The sequence below is a fragment of the Leucoraja erinacea genome, chromosome 13, assembly GCF_028641065.1.
Source record: "Leucoraja erinacea ecotype New England chromosome 13, Leri_hhj_1, whole genome shotgun sequence".
In the NCBI taxonomy this organism is placed as follows: Eukaryota; Metazoa; Chordata; class Chondrichthyes; order Rajiformes; family Rajidae; genus Leucoraja; species Leucoraja erinaceus.
In genome coordinates, this window is record NC_073389.1 from 6,973,542 (window position 1) to 6,998,182 (window position 24,641).

At 43.3% G+C, this 24,641-nt stretch overlaps 1 protein-coding gene across 2 annotated transcripts in view; it reads right to left on the reverse strand.

Annotated features, from left to right (window-relative positions):
- Nucleotides 1–3,668: 3,668 nt before the first annotated feature.
- mospd2 (motile sperm domain containing 2) overlaps nt 3,669–24,641 on the reverse strand; it is a 63,923-nt gene continuing 42,950 nt past the window's right edge. Inside the window, exons 13-15 of one of the 2 annotated variants that reach the window (XM_055644376.1) lie at nt 14,119–14,251; nt 8,122–8,227; nt 3,669–5,691 (exon numbers count right to left, since the gene is read on the reverse strand). In XM_055644376.1, coding sequence (XP_055500351.1) covers nt 5,545–5,691; nt 8,122–8,227; nt 14,119–14,251 — 386 coding nt within the window. In that variant the 3' untranslated portion in view covers nt 3,669–5,544. Of the gene's footprint in view, nt 5,692–8,117; nt 8,228–14,118; nt 14,252–24,641 lie in introns of both variants that reach the window. The other variant, XM_055644377.1, reaches the window with a different exon arrangement.

Genomic DNA, 24,641 nt, shown 5'->3' on the forward strand with positions numbered 1-24,641 from the left:
AACTCGGGATCACTCGTGGGTGGACTCGCACCATGAGACAGGGGTTTAAGGATTTCATTGCTCTAACTGGGACGTGAGAGAATAAAACACTCTTGACTCACTCCGCTAATGTGTGGGATAGAACTAGTGTACGGGTGATCGGTGGTCGGCGTGGACTAGGTGGGCCGAAGGGCCTGTTTCCACGCTGTATCTTTAAATTAAACTAAAACCACTAAAACCAGAGGGAGTCTAAAGAAGGGTCTCTACCCGAAATGTCACCCAATTTCTTCTATCCAGAGTTGCTGGATGCTCCATGGAGTTCCCCCGCACAATTAAAGCATGGAATAGTCTTCACCCTACCATAGTTACCCAACCAGACGCAACTAAATTTAAGGTACCTCTTTTTCCCCCAAGAACCCTTTTTTGCTTAAGTCCAAGTCAAGATTCAAGAGAGTTTTATTGTCATGTATCCCAGATAGGACAATGAAATTCTTACTTGCTGCAGCACAACAGAATATGTAAACATAATACAGAACAGGAGATAAAAGTTCAGTGTCTTTATATACCATAGACCATATATATACACAATAAATAAACAGATAAAACGCAATAGGCTGTTATTGTTCAGCCCACCGCCACCTCGTTTAAATTCCATTTAGAATATTTTTGGAGGACCAGGAAACCAGAAGCAAGAGTTACTCCAGGGAGTTACTCCAGATCCAGGGTCAGAGAGTGATTCTGCGTTGGTTTTCAGCGGTCGCGGCGAGGCGGCGACCAGACAGCAATGGCGGCCAGATCTCCCACAATTCAAAGCGAGGGAGAAAGTGCCCAGCGCCGACCAGTTGCCGTGGCAGTGCGCATGCGCAGGGCGGCCGATGATGTGCTGGCCGTAGCAATGCGCATGTGCAGGGGGAGGATGTGCTGGACATAGCAGTGCGGATGTGCAAGGCCGGCCGGCGGATGAGGAGCGGGCGGAGACGGAGATTGACACAGAGAGAGATAGAGAGGGGGCCCCGCCCAGAATTGAACGGCAGGTGTCCTGCCTTGGCCTGAGGCCCCCTAGATTTCGAGGCCCTAGGCTTCAGCCTATGAAGCCTAGTGGTAAATCCGGCTCTGCGAGGCCCCCCTAGATCTCGAGGCCCTAAGCTTAAGCTTGTCTAGTTTATAAGTAAACCCGGCCCTGTCAGCATGCTGTCTATTGTGCACCTGTAGAAGTTCGAGAGAGTCCTCCTTGACATACCGACTCTCTGTAGTCTTCTCAGGAAGTAGAGGCGCTGATGTGGTTTCTTTATAATTGCATCAGTGGTCTGGGACCAGGAGAGATCTTTGGAAATAAGCACGCCCAAGAATTTGAAGCTCTTGACCATTTCCACCATCGACCCGTTGATATAAACAGGACTGTGGGTCCCCATCCTACCCCTTCCAAAATCCACAATCAGTTCCTTGGTTTTGCTGGTGTTGAGAGCCAGGTTATTGGTCAGGTCAATCTCATTTCTATACTCTGACTCGTCCCACAACAGTGGTGTCGTCGGCGAACTTGATGATGGAGTTTGCACTATGACTGGCTACACAGCCATGAGTATAGAGTACAGCAGGGGGCTGAGCACACAGCCTTGAGGTACTCCCGTGCTGATTGTTATCGAGGATGACACATTTCCACCAATACGGACAGACTGTGGTCTGTGAATGAGGAAGTCGAGGATCCAATTGCAGAGGGATGCACAGAGACCCAGATATGAGAGCTTGGTAACCAGCTTGGAGGGGATGATGGTATTAAATGCCGAGATGTAGTCAATGAATAACAGCCTGACATATGAGTTTTTGTTGTCCAAGTTATCCAGAGCAGAGTGTAGAGCCAGTGAGATCGCATCCACCGTTGATCTGTTGTGGTGGTAAGCGAACTACAGTTGGTAGCATGATCAGCCTCTCAAAGCACTTCATTACCACAGACGTCAGTGCCACTGGTCGAGATTCTAAAGTTTCCTAGGCTGACCATTTCCCCCATCATGCTCTGTGTCTATGAAAGTGGCATCAAAGGTAGGTAGGGTGATCAAGTAGGCTTTTGGTACATTAGCCTTCATCAGTCAGGGTGTTGGGTTAAGATAGACACAAAGTGCTGGAGTAACTCAGTGGGTCAGGCAGCAGCACTGGAGAAATATGGGTGACATTTCAGGTCGGGACCCTTTTTCAGACTCGAGTTGGAATAATACATTAGTTGTACAAAACGTTGGTTCGGCTGCATTTGGAGTATTTAGTCACTGCAATAGGAAGAATGTTGTTAAGCTGGAAAGAGTGCAAAGAAGATTTGAGAATGTTACCAGGACTTAAGGACCTGAACTATAGGGAGAGGACCTCCGTTGATCAACATGCCCTATCTACACTATTCCCACATGTTTGTGTTTGGCCCTTATCCTTCCAAACCCTTATCCATCTAGCTGCCCAAATGTATTTTAAACATTGTGATAATACCTGCCTCAATTACCTCCTCTGGCTGTCCATTCTTTCTACCTACCACAGTTTGTGTCAGAAAAGTTGACCCCTCGGGTTCCTATTTAATCTTTTCCCCACCTCAGCTTAAACCGATGTCCTCTGGTTCTTTATTCCCCTACTCTAGGTAAGACTGTCCATTTACCCTATCTATTGTCCTCGTGATCTCTACACTTCTATAGGATCATCCCTCATCCTCCTGTGCTTCAAGGAATAAAGTCCGAGCCTATTTAACCTCTCTCTGTAGCTCAGGCCCTCAAGTCTTGGCAACATCCTTATCACAGTTTTCTGCACCCTTTCCAGCTTAAGAACATCATTCCTACAAAGGTTCAAAGGTTATTTTTTTGGTCACATACACCTAGGTGTAGTGAAATTATTGTTGCCAATGCAGCACATAAAAAAAGAATACAAACATGACAATAATAAAGAACTTTAACATAAAAATATCCCCCCCCACAATGGTTTCCATTATGAGGGAAGGCACTAAGTCCAGTCCCATCCTCATGTCCACCCATAGTCCGGCCTATTGAGGCCTCCGTAGTCGCTCTACGGAGGCCCGATGTTCCAGGCCGTTCTCGCCGGGTGATGGTGCTCCGGCGTCGGGAAAATCTTCTCAGCGGCATGGGACACCTGGCTCAACAAGGCCACGCCAGATGGAGCTCCACTACTGGACACAATACCCCAAACCTGGCCTCACTAATGTCTTGTATAACTGTCCTATAACCTCCCAACTACTAAACTCAATACTCTGACTGATGAACGCCAATGTGCCAAAAGCCTTCGCATTCCATTAACGATTCTCCAGTCCATATGCTTAACTGATCAATATCCCGCTACAATTTAAAAAATATCCATCTTTGCTATTGATGATGCTACTGACGTGTCACGTAGAAATTTGCTAATCTAATCATGTTATGCACATTCTCAAGCAAATCGTTGCTATACCACAAACCGCCCAGCACTATCCCCGAAGCGCACCACAGGCCTCAAGTCCAAAAAGCAACCTTCCACCGTCACTCTCTGCTTCCTTCCATGAAGCCAATTCTCTATCTCGTCGGCTAGCTCTCCTTGGCTCCCAGGCAGTCAAATTCTGGAACCTAATGTAGTAAACATTTAAAAACAATGCACAAGACTTTTGCAATTTGCCATTCATTTTATTCACAATTTGAAGTTCAGTAATAACATTTTATAATAAATAGACATTTGTTCTTGAATTGGTTATAAACAAAATGTTTATTTTCAAATGAAACATCTGCAAACAATCATTTTGCAGTATTAAGACATGATCAGTGGTTTTATTATACCATAAAGTGCATTTAAATGTCTACCTCTGCAGTGATAAACAGTACACTAATATACCATGCATTATAGCACAACTCTTACCATGAAAACCTTAAATAAGGTACAACTTTATAAATGATTCATACTTTATTTTTTTCCTTAAAGTCCCAAATACCAAATGCTTTCAGCTTCAGTGATGTCACAATATTTGCTTTTAAAGATCTGGAACAAATGCAGTAAATACTGCCATAATGAAATCGCCACAAACCAGCAAAACTCTTGTACACGCACTAAAGAGATTTAGCTTCATATTTTGTTTGATTTTTATTTTCTGATGCTATTCTTCAACATTTTAATGAATCAAATTACATCAGAATGTCACTGAACAATTTGGGTGCTGCTTCTCTAAAGTTATTAGACATTCCTAATCAAATTCCTGCAGCTTAGGCAAGTTAATGCATAAAAATCAGTTGCATTGGCACTATATACCTTAACATTTTCTCTTTAAAATAACAATTTACCAGTCTCTATTAAATGCAAGACTATGTAATCAGATTGTAGATAACAATATTAGTTGAGATTAAGTTTCCTCAAAACAAGGTATTTGTTTATTCTTGAATGTCATAGCCCTGGATAATTATAATGTTCCCCAAAGTGGCTTAGGAATTAAGGGTTAAACCTAATTTTTCATTAAATCTAACATTTGTCTTATTTTTAAGAAGTGAAGAGATATTAGAATTCCTCAAGTGAGGCAGCAGCACTGATAAAATGGGATTTGGAAAATATCAACAATTCCAAAAGGCGAATAATTTTCAACATAAGCAACTGCAGGTTACCATGAAATTCTTGGGTAACACTGCCTCTGCCCATTGGCATAGGTTTCCATCATTGTGCTATTGTTCCTATTCGACAAGGTGGATTCTTGTTATTGAGTATCTGGGCACATTTTCCATTTTCTAAAAAAAACACTAATTAAAAAAGGAAATTTAAACAAAAAAGGAAAATTACCTTCCAAAATGCAATTGAAAAGACGATCATTTGCAGCAATTTAAGTCATCCAACATATTAGACAATTAGTTTGAAAATCAATGCCCAAGTACTAATCTAACTATATTTAACAAGATTTATCCAAAACATTGAGTATACTCAGTACAAATCAGTAATCTTCATTTATTTTAATAACTACATTCACATTAACTAAACTCATCAGAATAGAAAATAATCTCTATATCAGTTCTAGGGTAAATTACATTATTTTCCAACCTTTTCTTTCCGATTATATAAAAAAGGTACATTCGATAGTCACGACTACAGCACTTATAAAAGGATAATGAATGGCTAGCGATTCCCCCAGGATCCTGCAATATGTTTGAGGAACCTCAGGACAAAGTACATAATTTAACGGACAATCAGATACGGTTTTGCTTTGTCACATTTAACGTATCAAAAGATCAAAGTGAATTATGACCTGTTTTTATAAGTACGTATGATCGCTTTCAGTGTTCTACCCAAATTACTTCTAGGGAAAACAGTGGGAAGCATTTTTGCTTTGTGTTGTTCGTAGCACCAAGATATATTATTGACTGACAGTCAAATCATGATCATGACTCAGCTTTTTTTTTTTTTAAACATGGATGCTATTTTACTATATTACAAAACTTAAAGAATTTCTAAAAAATGGCAGAGTACAAAACAAAATTGGTCATCCTGTAACTTCTAGCATATTATTAGTAACTTGAAGATGAACTGACCCAGTGACTTTCATACATGATCTTGACTGGACCAAAAAGTTGTCTGTTACCGCGAGTCTGAGGATTGGTGATACAAGGATGGAATGGTAATGGCCACTAACAGTGCAACCATGCCAGTTAATAGCTGCAGAAGTAAGATACAACGATCAATCTGCTCCTCTAGCCGTCTGTTGGACACCATTATTTTAGTGATCTGTTGACAGAATGCAATATAAAGACCAACATTTAATCCATCCATTAGTATTTCTGTATTCTCTACATCATTATGAATATAGTCGTGCACAATGTAGACACGTTGAAATAATTAGCTAAACATCATTTTAAATACAAACGGCCACATAACTGAAATGACAGAAGAAACTACACAAATGACATCCTCCTTCAACTAGCAAACAAAAAACTCAACATTTAAAACATCATAATAGCAGTAGAGTGCAAATTACCACCACAATGAATGCATGGCTCAGTAAAATACATGAAACTAGTATGGGACAACTAGACCTACATTCTAGCACCTCAAGGTCACTACACTAGCCCATTTCACTTTGGTAACAGACTTTCTCATTGTGTTATACACAAAAAGCTGGAGAAACTCAGCGGGTCAGACAGCATCTCTGGAGAAAAGGAATAGGTGACGTTTCAGGTCGAGACCCTTCTCATTGTGTTGAGAGAAAATGTAGAAACCTACAATGGAAACTGATTTATTCCTGAAGTAAGAATTAATACTTCTTTATTAGTAGATATTTTCATTACAACTTTGCAACATCTGTATTGATATTTATGGTGTACACAAAATGTAAACCATTATCTCAACAAAAAGCCCCGACCGTGGGAGGAAGAAGCTTGGACTTTATTGCCTTCCATCACAGTGAGGAATGTGGGGAATCTGCTGTGGAGGATGTTTATGTTAACTTTTATGTAGTTGTGTGTCTTGTTGCTTTTTATTTTGTATGGCTGTATGGTAATTCGAATCTCACTGAACCTTAATTGATACATGTGACAATAAACTGACCTTGAAACCTATTCCCTGCCAGGCTTCGTCCAAGGCAGGATCCTCTCCTCAGCTTTCTTCCACTACCCCATAATCAGCCTGAAGTAAGGTTCCAACCCAAAATGTCACCTATCCACGTTGTCCAGAGATGCTGCATGATCTGCTGAGATACTCTGGTATTTTATCTTCATTTTTTGGAAACCCCAGCATCTTTAGTTCCTTGTTTATACATTTTAGCTGCTATAAAACTTGAGCTAAATGTACCATATAAGCTCTCTTTCCAGAGGGTGGCTCAAGTTTCCAGAAGCCACAGAACTCCAGTCCGCAATGTGGTCAGGAGATGGTGCAACAGACCCCAGCATTTAATGGTGGGGTTGAGAATTACGTTAGGATTGAGAGTATGGGACTGACATTTTGAGGGTGGAGAATTTGACAAAGGAAGGAACTCTGCAGGTTTGAGAGGGGAACCAAAGCTCTCAGGTGAGACAGGCGGGAGGGGAAGAGGGGCAGGAAACTGTTGGGAGATTCCTGCAAGTAATTTACTGACTTAAAGGTTTCTCAATTTGGTGCTCATTACCCTGGGTTGTTCAATAATGAGCAGTCATGAGATAATCAAGTTTCGTTCTAACGCTGATTCTTTGTGAAAATAAAGCCCGCTGCTAAAAGATGTAGGTTTATTTATTTCATTTTGTCCTGGCTCGATTATAAGTTCATAAGTGATAGGAGTAGAAATAGGCCATTATAGTTTTTTTTTTAGTTCCCTGAACCAAGGTTTAAATTCAAAAACCAGGTAGGGTAAAAAGAAATTGTCCAGTGGGCAATAAAATAAAATAGCTCCTTTATGGGCAATACATTAAAAGGGCGGAATGCATCATTTTGGATACCTGCAGCCAGAATCTAACAATTTAAAAGAAAATTAGTGGTTTTACACTGTACTTGTTTTTACAGGACACTTATGTAACATTTGTGCAAAATGAGACACTTGTTGTCAGCAAAGTGTCATAGGCCACAAGGGCAGTCAGTCTGCAGACTTGACCTTGGGACCAGCCTTCTGAGACCATAGCAACACAGGTGGACCATTCCCTTTTTGGAAGATATGACAGTTGTAGTGAAGCCCTGAGCGCATCAAAGAAATTAGCTGCAATCAAACAATTTAGTTCTTATATACCATTGCACCACACATTTACTTTGAAAACAATTATGGTTTTGGGTCTGGGCCAGACCATACTCAAAACATTGCTTTTCAGTCATCAAGTATCATCCCACTATGGGAGAGGAGTTACAAGAAGGCTAATTAAAAATGAAGGTAATACATTCTGAATGCAGTAGATTCTTACAACAATCCAATACATTTCACAATATCTTCATCTGGCACTGGACCACATATCAGATGTATTGATTTTTTTTAAGTTTTAAGTTGCTAATAATACTATGACTGCCAGACAACTGTAACTTGCTTGTCAATAAAATGTCAGTATAGCATGGAGCAGCAAGAGGCACAATGCATCATGGAGTACTAATTATAGTTTTATCAAGGTTAGGTTTCAAAATCTAAATAGATCAGAATTTTATTAACATATCATTCTGAACATGCAACACAAAACAATTAGTTCAAAATGATTGCTTACCTACCTTTGAATGCAAATCTTCTTGGTTGGAAAAAACGGTGTGTCCTTTACTGAAATTCTCTTTGGCAACAGCAGCAGCCTTGGAGCTTTCAATAACATGGCACCTTAATCTGCAAAATATAATTAAAAATAACTTCAATATTTAGGTGTGTAGGAAGAAACTGCAGCTCCTGGGTTACACCAAAGATAGACACAAAATGCTGGAGTAGCTCAGCGGGACAGGCAGCATCTGTAGATGGAAATAATGGGTGACTTTTTGGGTCGAGAGCCTTCTTTAGACCGAGTCAGGGGAGAGGGAGACACAGAGATAAGGACGGACAAGGTGTGAAAAGATACAGTGGGTTATAGATCAGCTGCAGAAATAAGACCGCCTGGTTCTTGATTCCCCGACTCAGGATAAAAATAACGGCATTTACCCTATCCAATACCCTCGTGATCTTATAAGCCTCTAAGACCATCCTTCATCACCTGCACTCCAAGGAATTAAATCCTAGTCTGCACATCCTTTCCCCATAGCTCAGGCCCTCTTGTCCTGACAACATCCTTGTAAATTTTCTCCGCATTCTTTCCAACTTAACGACTTTCCTATGGCAGAGTGACCAAAATTGAACACAATACTCCGAATGTGGCTTCACCAACATCTTGTCCAACTGTAACATAATCCCAACCTCAGTACTCAATGCCCTGACTGATGAAGACAAATGTACCGAAAGCCTTCTTGACTACCCATCTCTCTGTGAAGCCGCTTTCAATGATGCACTCCTATATCATTCTGCTTTACAACATTCAAAGTGAATGGCAGGGCCCTGGTGAATGTCCTGCCCTGGTTTGACTTCCCAAAATGTATCACCTTACACTTATCTGCATTAAACTTCATTAATTATTCCTCAGCCCACCTGCCGAACTGATTAAATCCTGCTGTAATTTTGATAACCATCTTCACTATCTACAATACCACACAGTTTGGTGTCATAGAATAGTACAGCACAGGAATGGGCTCTTTCGCCCACAATGTTGGTGCCGAACATGATGCCAAATTAAGGGCCTGTCCCACTTTCCCGAGTTACTCACGAACTCTCCCGAGTTTTCCCTTTGATTCAAACTCGGAGAATTACGGTAATATACAGCCGTAGGTACTCGGGGCTATTTTTTTTTTACTCGTGGACATTTTTCAACAATCTGAAAAAATGTCTTGACTTACCTGATGCCCCGAGTACCTACGGCTGGCATTACGAGCAGCTACAAAATATCTACGGACTCCTATGGCCTCTCTACGGACATTCTCCGAGTTTGAATCAAGAGGAAAACTCGGGGGAATTCGTGAGTAACTCGGGAAAGTGGGACAGGCCCCTTAAGCTGATCTCATCTGCCTGTACATGATCCATACCCCCTATTTCCTGTGCTTCCATGTGCTAATCTAAAGGCCTTTTAAACACCACTGTCGTCTCTGCCTCCACCATCACCCCAGGCAAAGCGTAACAGGCCCTCACTGCTAAAAACAACTTTCCCCCCACATCTCCATTAAACTTTCTCCACTCACACCTTATAGCTAGGCCCTTCAGCTAGATATTGTGGAGCTGCCTAAACCATGAATACATCAGTCTTCTCTCCTTCTCATGGTTTTGATATTTCCATTTTCTGCACGTTAATGTAGCCTTTTCAAATGTTTTTAAATAAAAAAATGTATCTGCTACCTCTCAAGTTAACTGCCTTCAGCCGCCTCCAATAATAGCCACTCACCTTTCAAATTTAAACTTACAGAATAATGAAAGGCACAGTGGATGTGGAAAGGATGTTTCCACTGGTGGGAGAATCTAGGACCAGAGGTCATAGCCTCAGAATGAAGGGGTGGTCTTTTACAAAGAAGGCGAGGAGGAACTTCTTTAGTCAGAGGGTAGTTAATCTGTGGAACTTATTGTCACAGAGGGTTGTGGAGGCCAAGTCAGTGGATATTTAAGGCAGAGATAGACAAGTTGTTGATGAGAATGGGTGTCAAGGGTTATGGGGAGAAGGCAGGAAAATGGGATTAGGAGGCAGAGATCAGCCATGATTGAATGGCGGAGTAGACTCGATGGGCCGAATGACCTAATTCTACTCCTATAACTTGCAAACCTTTCCCTTTGACTCATTTATTACCTAGAAGACGACACAAAGTGCCAGAGTAACTCAACGGGCCAGGCAACATCTCTGGAGAACATAGATCCATGTTTTTCAGACATGCTGCCTGACCCGCTGAGTTACTCCACCATCTGCAGTTCCTGGTTTTTAAATTCATGACCCAGTCTCACTTCATCAAATATGAGCAGAATATTGAATTCAATGTCAACTCAGTATACGAACTAGATAAAGAAGATTGAAAAAAATGTGTAGCTCACATGTTAAAGTTGCGAATTAATAAAATAAATGAGCTATTGCAGTTGGTTACAGCATTTTTTGACTATTAACAAATGATCACACCAAAAATTGTCACTTTGAAATTGGCAAATCTCAACATTCACCAGTGTCTAGTCACCAATGTTTGAAACGCCACTATGTAAAGTTAATATCAGCATTGATAATTTGAAATCTGAAGATGTCCAAAACATTTAAATAATGAGGCAAATAGTAAGATGCTAATTCTGCAGCATTGTGGATGTTGTCACAATTTGAGCTACAATTTTCACATCTTCATGGTTATACATACAATGGGCAGCCAAGATTTTCACAATCACAACAATACTTTATTAGCCAAGTATGTTTTGCACATACGAGGAATCTCATTTGCTAAGTCAGTCATACAAATAAAAGTGTCAGCTCCCCCACGCCGGGGATCAATCCCCGCGTTGGGGCTGGTGAAACGTTCCGCGATGTTGGAGCTTCGCGACTAGCCTCTCCTGAGACCACGAGCCCTTGATGGTAATTCCGCAAGCCGCGGTTGGAGCGATCCCAGACATGGGATCGGCTCCGATGTTAAGTCCATGCCCTGCGGTGGAGCCCCAATGTTAGACCGAGGAGGCCTCCAGCTCCATCAATGGTAGGCTGCAGAGCGACCGGAGAATGCGATCTGGCAAATTAATCGCATCTCCGGTAAAGTAAGAAAAAGTTTCCCCTGACCCCCACCCCCTCAAATAAAACAAACCGGAGAACATTTACACAAACTTTTAATACACATTAAAAATTAAAAAAAGACGAAAAAACTGACTATTGGCGAGGCTGCCAATCGTGCGGTGCCCCTGGTGTTTTGCATCATCTGAATGTCAACAGTTGTCTTTTGTGGGGTTGGGGCAGTGGGGGGATTGAAGTGGGCTTAAATGGACAAGTCTTCAAATGAGCCAAAGACTTGATGGACTGAAGGCTTCCCTTTAATGCTGCATCATTCTATGACAGTCAGTAAGTGCGTATGACTGCTTTTTAAAATTCTAATGTAATGATTATTTTAAAACGGGAATAAACAAAATGGTTTCATTACAGTACTGAATTTCATCTCTATAAATACACCTTTGTTTTTAATTGCACTTCCCACATAGGTGTTTGCACAAGCATATTCCTTATTTAATGTCAATCACTCAGTTTCATACTCATTCTCTCCTGACCATTTAAATTGGCCTTTTGTTCTAAAAGGTGAAGTTAATGAAAAATTAAGAGCAGGCTGAACTTCCTTAAGTTAGGCACCAAGGGACCTCCGAGTTGATGACATCACAAATAATCCAAAGGCATTCAGTTCATGACAGCTTAGCAACTGCAGATAACACACACAATATTTTGAAAGGATCTTAAAGTTGGTAATTAATAGAATTCCAAATATACATATCAAACCAGCCAGTGTTTCAGATCAATATCCATTTCTGATTTTACCATGCCTGCTAATGTAACAGACTACAAAAAATAACCAGTCAGTTTTCTCTGCACGTTTACTGTCAGCTGCATAAGGGCGTACCCGGGATCTGAAGGAATCAGACAATTAAAGTTTTTCCAAATTCCCTGTTTTCTCCACACTACCTGTCCCTCCACCTGTCTTCATATCATCTGCAAACTTGATCACAAAGCCTTTAATTCCTTCATCCAAATCAAGTATATACACTGTGAATAGTAGCGACCTCAGCACTGACCCCAGCAGAACACCGCTTGTCACTAACAGCCATACAATAAAAGCCCCTCCTTATTGCCGCTCTATGCCTTTGTCATCCAGCCAACCTGTTATCCATGCTAGTATCTTCCCTCTGATACCATGGGCACTCATCCTCTTCAGCAGCCTCCCATACAGCACCTTATCAAAGGATTCAAATTCCATTTCACATTTGTCACATGCACCAATTAAGGTACAGTGATATTTGAGTTACCATGCAGCCATACAATTAAAAGAACAGAATTAAAAGAACGATAGAACTTAACATAAACATCCATCACAAAAGAGTCAGCAACAGGGATATCCACCATTTGGCAAAACGGTCGTGGAGTCTAAGCTAAGTCTCGCCGATGTACAGGAGGTCACATCAAGAACATGATGCAGTAGATGAGATCAGTACCTCATATTCTGTTTTCGTAACTTACAACCCAATAGTATGAACACTAAATTCTCCAATTTTAGGCAACCTCTAACAACCCCCCTCCCCCTTTTCTCCACCACAGCCCCTTTCTTACACCACCCTCCCTGCTACTTCTCCCCTTCAATCTACTATTCCTTCCACTGACTTCACAATGCACAACTCTTGAACCCTTTTGTCTCTCACCTTTTTTGTTTATTTCAGGGCATTCATTCAACCATCTGCCGAGCAAAAACCATACTCGCCTGTGTTCATCTATTACCTGCCACACTTTGTCCTGCCCCTCCTGTCTTCCAGCTTCCTTTCTCCTTCACTACACTCAGTCTGAGGATGGATTCTGGCCTGAAATATCACCTATCCATGGTTCTCCACGGATTCTGCCTGGCCCGTTGAGTTACTCCAGCACTTTGTTTTTGTGTAAACTAGTATCTGTGATTCCTTGTACCTAAATGATATCAGTTAATTTTCAATATATCAAAAGATATAAATCCGGTAAACACATAGCACAAAATCAGCGACACAGTGGTGCAGCAGTAGAGTTGCTCCATAGATGCTGCCTCACCCGCTGAGTTTCTCCAGCATTTTTGTCTACCTTCGATTTTCCAGCATGTGCAGTTCCTTCTTAAACATGGGTTGGTTAGGAAGTTTGCAAATTACACCAATATTACTGGAGTAATGGACTGTGAGGAAATCTATTAAAGTATGCAGTGGGATGTAGACCAGCTGCAGAAATGGATGGAAAATTGGCAGATGGGAGTTTGATCTGAGCAAGTGCGATGTGTTGCACTTTGGGATGTCACTGTTGTATAGAGTGATCATGGGTAAGAGTTCATACAGGGAAGGTTTACCAGGGTGTTGCCTGGATTAGGGTATCAGAGGTCAAACAGACTTGGATTGTTGCTCTATAATGCCAGAGGTTGCAGGGAGACCTGATATAAGTATATACAACCGCAAGGCATAGATAAGCTATGCAGCCAGAACAATTTTCCTAGGATGGAAAAAAAAAATCAAAGACTAGAGGGCATAGCTTTAAGGTGGGAGGGGCAAAGTTTAAAGGAGATGTGTGGAGCAAGTTGTTTTACACAGAGAGGCTGATGAGTGTCTGAAATGCACTGCCGGGGTTAGTGGTTGAAGCAGACACATTAGGGAATGGAAAGATATGGGTTATGTGGAGCAGATAAGTGATAGTCTTGGCATATTCGGGACAGACATTGTGGGTTGAAGGCCGTTATTGTCTGGCTCAAGGCTAAATATTAAGTATTTCCTTTTGACATTACCAACAATTAACTAGTTACAATATTCAACATTCTATTATGAATCAGAACTCACTGCTCATTAGTTCTTCACATTTAGAATGCCACCATAGGATGTTTAACTCGTCTCAAAAAATCTAACTGCTGCCATTTAAACACTAGAGTATGTTAAAAAATAAATAAAAGTGGATCATTCAGGCCAAAATAAAACAAATTCTTCATCACCTGTGCTCCATCACCTGCTCTCTCATTACTTCTTTCCAGAACTGAGTCAGATCAGGAGGGGCTGCAGCTCCTGCCACTTGGTTCATTTCAGCTGCCATCACCAAGAACCTGTCCTGTGGAGAGGCCTCAACACCTAGAAAAATAAAAACACTTCATGGTTTGACAGCCTGAAATCACAGAGGTGCATTGTATCACTGACACAGTATAAAATATCATGTAATCTAAAGGTTACAGTAGCAGTTATAGAAATTAATCACACTTATCATTTTAAATTTAGACACAATATTCTAATACCATGATAACTCTGGATTACACTGAAACATTGAATTTGAGAAGTCAAATTTATGACTGCAATCAAACTGTACAACTCCTCCCACTTCTACCCCAACCGTGGGGTAGACTGACTCACTCACCCCCCATCTTTGCACATCCCTCATCTTGGACTTTTCCCACTCGATAATTTAATTCATATTGTACAATATTACATATGTGCTGTGCAATAACTGGTCACTTAAATGTCATGATTATTAGAATGCACATGAAACTTTCTATGCCTTGTAACTGTATCTTTTGACTGTTGGCAGACCAATTTCCCTCCGGGATAAATAAAGTTGAATTGTATGTCAGTGGGAAATAAGACTAGAGACAGAGAATCAGAATTGCAACTCCAATTTGCACACTTGCACAGTTTAACTGGGAAATCCTGAATTTACTATTAACAATTTAGTATTTTTCTACAGACTTTGTTGCAACCTTCTTCACTATAATCAAGTGAATGAGTAATTTGACAAACGTTTCAAGGTAGTTACAAACATCTCACCATAAAGCATTCTGAAGTGTTATGCATTTGAGTTATCAGCCATAATTACAAATAAAAAATCCCTAAAAGATCTTACGGTCCTCCTTCCTAGAATTGTTCTTTAAAGAAGGAACAGAGGTGGTGCTATTGTTTCATGTATTAAAAATGCAAACAGTCATAATCATGGTCAAAATCCATTTGCCATGGCTTGTTATTCATTGCGCTGGGCATTTCACAATTGATTGTTCGATTGTTTCACATTTTAAAATGATCTAAATATAATGTTTACATTCTAAGTATTGCTTTATGCTCTCAAATGTTTATTGCCAAAAGTCCCTTTACATGCCTGGTTTGCTAGCTAAGAATTTGTTAGTATGATAGGCTCATCAATTAGCATTATGCCATCAATACTGTTGGATTCCATGGACCAACATAATCTGATATTTAACCAAGCCATTTTAAGGGTATGTGGTGATACATATTATGCTCTATGGGTAAATGAGACGCACTTGCAACTTTGCATCATAAAAGATCTTTTAGATAGCCCGTGGATATTCTGGGAAAGAATGGATATAGATTACTTGCAGACAGTGGAGATTATTTTAACCTGGCATCATGCTTTGCACAGACATGTTAGGCTGAAGGCCTTGTTCCTGTAATGTACTACATTAAAAATACAACAGAAACACATTCGGGGGACGTTTGATCTTAATATTTTCCGATCAAACAAACATCTCACAAATCCACTTTTTCTTGTTATTCATCAAGGCATCCGAATTTCTATTAGTTGTTAGGCGCTTGTTTTGTTTGACACAAGCAAAATGTGATCAAGTAGCAAAACTGTAAATAAATGTTAAGGTTATTCTTAACCAAAGTCCCAGTTTTTATTTTAAAAAGGCAATATAGACACAAAGTACTGGAGTAACTCAGTGGGTCAGTCAGCATCTCTAGAGAAATGGGTAACTTTTTGGTTCAGGACCCTTCTTCAGACTGAGATAGAAAGGTCCAGCGAGGGTAGATGGCTACTCAGGAAAGTCCAAGAGGAGGAGGAATGTATCATCTTCAGAACAGTTTCATGTGGCAAATAGTTAATGTTTTTTCTTCTCCTCAGATGCTCCATAAACTAAGTAGCTTTGATGGTAAATACTGAAATAGAAACATTTTTCTATAATTCTCAAAGATTTGTAAAAGTCTGTAAACTGGGCAGAATCCTATGTAATCATTTTTGCTCAAGAAGAGAACCAAAACTGACAACCTAGGAACCAATGAATCCTCTGTCATTTATGGGAACATTTAAAGATAATGGGGATATGTACTCAAAGATAAAAGGTGTCAAAGATATTGATAAAACTATGCTCCTAAACACAGGAAAACAACAAAAAGATTTAGTAAGGAAAGACTTTACATCCGTGTGCTGCCGCATGCACTTGGCGGAAAATGCAATGAACCCAAAAGAGAATTCAACGTACAGGGACAATAGAGATTGAGAAATTGCACTCTGGTTATTTTCACAAAAGGATATTGAATTAGGATCAGGGAAATAACACAGGAAATCAAAAAAAAGTAACGTATTAATCAAATCAAATTTTGATTGGTGGAAAATGCGGAAATTTGATGAGATAACTAATCAGCGTTTCTGCTAGAACACTGCAAAAGAGAGCCAGCACAAACGCTATCAAAATGTTTTCTTTGTCACTGCAAGATGTGGTCCTCTGCCCAAGTGGGCTATTTCTATGGTAGAGAAAACAGTTACCACAAAAAGTACTTTATCCAACCGCTAATACTATGGATTTTCAATAAACCCGACTACAACATTACTCTTCAGGACTTTAATCAATTATGAACTGTTCATAATATTGGAAACCTGGACTTGGATTATTTATCTCTCCACCATTTATCTCCACACAGTCCATTCCATTTGCAGTCTCTCATAAAACAATCCTCACAATCTCACATAAGAACTTCTGAAGATTCTTGCATGTGGAGGCTGGTGGGTAAAAGGCGAGAACCAAAGGAATTATATTGCTGTTCTGGCTCCCCATTTCCGAATAATCCTCCTGCGATCTGAAATGTTGACTTACTCCTTTTGCTATTGGACTCGTTATGCTCTTCCATAGCTGCTTTTTTTATTCTAGATTCCAGCATCTGCTCTCTCTCTCATGCATTTATTTCTAGTTAAGCGATGTACAATGCTCCACACGACTGAATTGCTTGCCATCATTAGCTGTTACAAAAGACTTTGGGTGAAGTACTGCCAGGCGAACAGTGAAGGGACGGTACAAGAACAGGCCCTTCAGCCCATAATTTGTGCTGAGAATGATGCCAAAGTAAATAAATCTCATCTGCCGGCACATGATCAATATTGCTTCATTCCCTACATATACCTATCCGAAGGCCTCTTAAACATCACTCAAATCTACAGCATAAAAACAGGCCCTCTGGCGCAACTTGCCCACTCTGTCCAACATGGCCCAAAGTTACACACAAAATGCTGGAGTAACTCAGCAGGACGGGCAGCATCTCTGCCTTCGCTGCAACATGCCCCATCTACACTAGTCCTACCTACCTGCACTTGGCCCAAATCCCTCTAAACCCATCTTATGTATGTACCTGTCTAAATGTTTCTTAAACCTTGTGATAGTGCCTGCCTCAACTACCTCACACATCTTTGGGAAGTGTGAGGGAACCAGAGCACCAAGAGAAAATCCATGTGGTCACAGGGAGAACGTGCAAACTCCACATAGACAGCATGGAGGTCATGATGAAACCCAAGTCTCTGGCGCTTATGAGGATGCTATCAGGTGTGCCACTGTGCTCCACTAAGTACACTTCTACTAGGGACAGCTCAATCTCCAGCATTGCAGAGAAAACGATTCAAGTTTGTCCAACCTTTCCTTGTAGCTATTACCATGAACTGCTTCTGTACTCTCTCCAAAACCTCCACGTTTCCTGTAATGCAGAAACCAGAACTGAACACAATACTCCATATGTGGCCGAACCAAAGTCAGAGGACTGTAGTACGACTTCCTGACTTTACACTCAATGCCCCGACCAAGAAAGGCGAGCACACCATACACCATCTTCACCACACCTGTATTGCCACTTTCATGGAGCCCTGAACCTGGACCCCAAGGTCCCTCTGTGCATTAATGTTATTAAAGGTCTTGCCAACCGTATACCTTCCCCTCACACTCATAACATAGTACAGTATAATCGGCCCACAATATATGTGCTGATCATGATGCCAAAACCACCACATATCTATCTACCTGCACATAACCCCTATCCCTCCATACCTTGCATATCCATGTATCAATTCAAGATTTTTAAATGCCACTAACATATGAGCTTCAACTACCACACCCAGCAACATGTACTAGGCACTAACCATCACCTGTGTAAAACAAAAAAACTTGCACCTTTAAACATTGTCCTCTCATCTTCAAACTCTCAAAGTGCAATATCTCACACTTTCTCGGATTTAACTCGGTTCAGTTTTAGTTGATTGTCATGTGTACCGAGGTACAGTGAAAAGCTTTGTTGTGTGCTAAGCAGTCAGTGGAAATAAATACATGATTGCAATTGAGTCATTCAATGTACAGATACATGATAAGCAAATGTTTAGTGCAAGGTAAAGCCAGTAAAGTCCGAGGGTCCCTAATGAGGTCAATAGTAGTTCAGGACTGCTCTCTAGTCTTGGTAGGATGGTGCAGTTGCCTGATAACAGCTGGGAAGAAACTGTCCCTGAATCTGGAGGTATGCGTTTTCACACTTCTATGCCTTTTGCCCGATGGGAGTGGGGAGAAGAGGGAGTGGCCAGGGTGCAACGTCCTTGATTAGCTGCTGGCCTTGCCAAAGCGACGCGAGGTATAAATGCAGTCAATGGAAGGGAGGTTGGTTTGTATGATGGTCTGGGCTGCATCCACAATTCACTACAATTACTTGCGGTCCTGGATGGAGCTGTTCCCAAAACAAGCCATGATGCATCCTGATAAAATGCTTTCCACAGAGCATCTGTAGAAGATGGTGAGGGTTGTTGGGGACATGCCTTCTAAGGAAGTAGAGGCATTGGTGTGCTTTCTTGGTCGTTGCTTCAATATGGGTGGTCCAGGTGAAGTCGCTGGTGATATTCACTCCTAGGAATTTGAAGTTTTCAACCATCTCTACTTCAGCACCATCAATGCAAACCGGGGTATGTGTACTGCTTCGCTTCCTGAAGTTGATCACTGTAGATGGTTATGCATGAAACCATATATGTAGTTACCTCATTATCATATTGACCCTCCCACACTTTGTAGTATAACTGTAGTATCTGCATGCTCCCTCCCCTGTAGGTTCCAGTACGTGTGCAGACCAGTTGTGGTTAGTGCTGGAACGTGTGTGAGTAGTATCTTAATAAAGACTTAGTTAAAGGACTAAGGACGACGTCTAGTTCCTTTACATGGTGTCAGAACCTGTAAATCTGCGCCTCTTGTACATCGGGTTTTATTTTGTTTTTTGAGTGTGTGTGTGCAAGGATGGCTTCGTCTTGTCGCAAGCCTTCCCCGTTAGTTTTTGATGCCGACATCGCGGAGCGATGGGACACATTTGTCATGGATTACAATCACTATGTCAACATTGCACACCGCAATGATCCTCCTGCTCTCAGAGCATCTCTGCTACTGAATCTCGCTGGACCAGATGCCATGAGGAGGGCTAATTCGTTTGAGTACCGTCCAGCGGTCCTGGATGTGGATGACCAGGCTGTTGAGCCAGCCGAATCTCCGGACGACCCAGCTTGTCTATTGAGGAAGTTCACAGAGATTTGCGACCTTCCTTCGAATCGCATTTTGGAGCGAGCTCGTTTTTTTTCTCGCAAGCAACAGCCTGGGGAACCTGTAGAATGTTTCATTGCCGACCTCCGCCATCTATCACAGCGCTGTCGTTTTGGTGAGTTGCGTGACCAGCTCACGCGGGACATATTAGTTACTGGCATGCTTGACCAGAAGCTGCGGTCTGATTTATTAAGGAGGCCTGACCTCACGTTAAACGAAGCTGTGCATGCCTGCCGCATTGCTGAGGTCGTTACTCCGTTCAGTGGGGAGAGAGGATCTGGGAACCTTGCCGTCGGTGTGGCTGCTCTGTCTGTGCCGCGGCGGGCACCTAACAATTTTAAACCACTGCCTCGCCCAGCTCCTGCCCCCCGCCCTCAGAGTGCCAGAAAGTGCCCCAATTGTGGGTATGGACATTTGCCACAGTCTCCTTGCCCTGCTACCGGAAAAGCCTGCAACTATTGCAGAAAGCAAAATCATTTTGCGTCGGTCTGCCGTTCCCGTGGGAACGCTGCTCAGCCACCTCGCCAGGTGTTCAGCAATCTCCAGAGGATTGAAAGTGTCCTTGATCCACAGTACGACGAGGAGTCAGCCCCCGACTCCAGCATCTCTATGGGGGATGCCAGTGTTTACGCTCTGCTGCACAACCAGACTCGACTCCCTGATCCATCGGTGCTAGTCACTGTCAATAACAAGACCTTCACTGCGAAGTTGGATACGGGTGCGAAGGTCAGTGTAATTTCAACAACGCTCTTCCACCAGCTAAGGTCTAATGAACAACTGACTGCGGATCGCTCTGTGCTGCGAGCATACGGAGGGGAGGAACTGACACCTGTGGGGAGGGTAACTTTCCACTGCAAGCTACAGAAGACATCTCGTGACTTATCGTTTTTTGTATTGGATTGTGATTGTGTGCCTCTCCTGAGTAATCAGGCTTGCCAAGATCTGGGCCTGGTTGCTTTCGACAGTACAGTCCATGAGATACGGGTGGTGTTGGACCCTGTCTCTGAATACCCAGACCTTTTTGATGATCAGCTTGGTAAGCTGCCGCTCGTTTATAAAATTGCCACAGACTCCTCCATTACTCCAGTGTGTCGTCCGTCCCATAGGGTTTCTTTCGCGATGAAAGACAAAGTCAAAGCTATGCTGGACAAAATGGTGAACTTGGGGGTGCTAGAAGCTATCAGCGAGCCCACTAGCTGGGTGTCCACGATGGTTGCTACCCTAAAAAAAGGAAAGATCGAAATCCGGGTCTGTATCAACCCGAAGGACTTGAACACTGCCATTAAAAGGCCCCACTACCCTATGAGGACTGTCGAGGACGTTGCTGCCCAGGTTGGTCAAGCCACCGTATTTTCTGTTCTTGATGCCAGAAGTTCGTTTTGGCAGATTCCACTGCACAGTCAGTCGACTGATTTGACAGCTTTCGCAACGCCATTTGGGAGGTACAAGTTTCTCAGAATGCCTTTCGGGATAAGCTCGGCCAGCGAAGTTTTCCAGCGCTCTATGGAGCAATTGTTTGCCGGGCTCCCATGTGCCATCATTGTAGATGACATCCTCGTGTATGGCCGGGATGTCGCGGAACACGACCTAAATCTCCGGCGGGTCCTCGACCGTGCTCGCCAGATTAACCTCAAACTAAACCCATCCAAATGCAGGTTCCGACTGTCTGAGGTGTCCTATGTTGGCCACATTTTTACCTCTCAGGGTCTGAAGCCCGACCCTACAAAAACTGCTGCCATCTCCGAGTTCCCTGCACCTGTGGATGTTGCTGGTCTACAGCCGTTTCTCGGGATGGTGAACTATCTGGGCAAGTTTGTTCCGCGTCTCAGCGAGCTCAGTGCGCCGTTGCGCCTCCTGACTAAGAAGGATGTTGCCTGGTCGTGGAGTCCGCAGCACCAACAGTCGTTTGACAACTTAAAGAAAATGCTGGTCAATACACCGGTACTCCGATTTTTTGATCTCCGACTCCCAATTGTGGTGACCTGCGATGCCTCTCGTTTTGGCCTCGGTGCAGCCTGCATGCAACTTTGTGATGGGGATTCTCTGCTGCCTGTCTCGTTTGCCTCTCGCACCATGACTGACACGGAACAAAGGTATGCTCAAATTGAAAAGGAGCTCCTGGCTGTGGTGTTTGCGTGCTCAAAGTTTCGGGACTTTCTCTATGGTGTCCGGTTCACGGTAGAAACAGACCACCAGCCGCTGGTTACAATATTGAACAAGCCCATTCATGCTGCCCCGGCCCGTCTGCAGCGGATGATGTTACAGCTACAGCGGTTTGAATTCGACATTGTGTACAGGAGGGGCACCGAAATGCATGTTGCCGATGCCCTGTCGAGGGCACCTCAGTCCTCCTGTGCACAGCATCCTTACGAGCAAGCTGACCTGCATGTTCTCAATGTGAATTTTGTCCCCTCAAAGCAGCTGCAGTGCCTGCTCGAGCACACCGCTGCTGACCCTGACTTGCAACAGCTGTCTGCCGTCATTCTGCGCGGCTGGCCCCGCAAGCCCCACTCTCTGCCTGCTGGCGTGCGGCCGTTTTTCCTGGTTCGTGACGAGCTTGTGCTTCGGGATGGTATCATAGTGAAAGGTCACAAGGTGGTGATTCCTGCCTCGCTCTATGATGCTTACTACTCTGCTGCTCACTCCGGGCATCCGGGCGCTGACGCTACCGTTGCCCATGCTCAAGGGCAGTACTATTGGCCTGCCATGGCCAAGTATATTAAGGCTCGAGTTGAGGCGTGTGCTGAGTGCAACTCCATGGCCCCTCACCAACAACGCCAGCCTCTGTTGCAGCAGCCGGCCCCTGACATGCCCTGGTCTTCACTGGCTGCAGACATATTTGAGTGGCGTGGGAAGAACTACCTGGTGTTAGTAGACTCATATTCGTCTTGGTTTGAAGTGGACCTTCTTCCCACCATCACATCGGAGATGGTCATCGGAAAGCTGCGACGTCACTTTGCTGCCTTTGGCTCCCCGGTCAAGCTCCAGACTGACAACGGCCGACAGTTTACGAGCGCTGAATTTGCTGCCTTCGCTGCTAAGTGGAACTTTGCTCACTATACTAGCAGCCCTGAGTTCCCTCAGAGTAACGGACTGGCTGAACGTGCTGTGCGCAGCGCAAAGACATTGCTGGAGCAGTCTCGTTTGTCTAACTGTGATTTCTATCAGGGACTGTTAAATTTGCGCAATGTTTCTAGAGACGGGGTTTTGGGTTCACCTGCTCAACGGCTCATGTCTCGTGTCCTCCGCCCACCTATGCCAATCTCTCAGCAGTCGCTGATCCCGGTGGTTCGCCCCCCTGATGCGGTCCACCGCCGTATTTCTCAACGCCATGAGATCCAGCGTCGGTCCCATGACAAGTCTTGCCGCCCCTTACCTCCCCTTTCAACGGGTCAGGTTGTCCGTATGCAGACACCCACCGGTTTTTCCAAGCTTGCTACTGTAGTAGGGGTTGCTGACTCGCCCCGTTCCTATTTGGTAGACTACGAGGGCACTGTGTACCGTCGCAGTCGCCAACATCTGTTAGCTGTCCGTGAGCCTGCTCCCCCGATTCCTTTCCAGGAGCCATCCTCTCCGTGGCCCGTCTCTCCTCCTCGGGTTGTGCCGCCTACCCCTGCTGTTGTTCGTGCCCCCGCTATGCCTACTTCTGTGCCGCCTGGTTTCAGTTCTCCTGCCGGTGTGTCTCCTCCACGTTTTTCACCTGTTGGTTCTACTTCTTCTCTTTCTCCTTCCCATTCGCCTCTCAGTCCAACGGTTTCTGGTCAGCCACCTGTTTTGGTGCCTGATCTCCCATCCCCACGTTGTTCTCTGCCCCTGCCTTTCTCTTTGGGGGAGGGGAGTGAGGGTGCCGTACGGACCCGCTCTGGTAGAGTTGTTCGGGCCCCAGATCGGTATGGCGATTATGCTTAGCTTTATGATGTTTGATAATTGATACTGTCATTATATTGCAGGTCTGTATAATTACCCTGCTGCTGTTTATCTTACGGGAAAGGATGTAGATGGTTATGCATGAAACCATATATGTAGTTACCTCATTATCATATTGACCCTCCCACACTTTGTAGTATAACTGTAGTATCTGCATGCTCCCTCCCCTGTAGGTTCCAGTACGTGTGCAGACCAGTTGTGGTTAGTGCTGGAACGTGTGTGAGTAGTATCTTAATAAAGACTTAGTTAAAGGACTAAGGACGACGTCTATATTCCTTTACAATCACTATCTCCTTTGTCTAGCTGATATTGCGAGAAAGGTTGTTATCTTGATACCAGGTTCGCAATGTCCTTCCTGTACTCCGACTCATCATTATTTACTACCCGGCACAATGGTAATGCAAATTTGTAAATTCAATTAGATTTGTACATGGCTGTACCGCCGAGAGTGTACAAGAAATAAAGGGGACCAAGAATGCATTCTTGCGGAGCACCTGGTCTGAGGATTATTGTAGAGGTTGATTTGTCCCCTATCCTTACTGATTGGGGTCTGTTGGTCAGGAAGCCGAGGATCCAGTTGCAGAGATGAGTGCTGACACCAAGTCCTGCGAGTTCGGTGATCAGCTTGGAAGGTATAATGGTGTTAAAGACAGAGCTGTAGTCTGAATAGGAATCTATAAGAAAGTCTTATCCAGGTATTCCAGGGATGTGTAGGGCCGGTGTGATGGCATCGTCCGTGGACCTGTTGTGGCGGTAGTCCAACTGCAGTGGGTCAAGGCTGCTTGGTAGACTGGATTTAATGCGTTCCATAACTAGCCTCTCAAAATTTTTCATGATGGATGTGAAGGCCACAGGACTCTAGTCGTTTGCCATTTCTTCGTCCACTTCTGTTGAGTCAAAGTAATGCAGCTTTGGGAACAGGCCCTTCAGCCCAACTCGCTCATGCCAAACACGATGCCCATCTAAGCTAGACCCATTTGCCC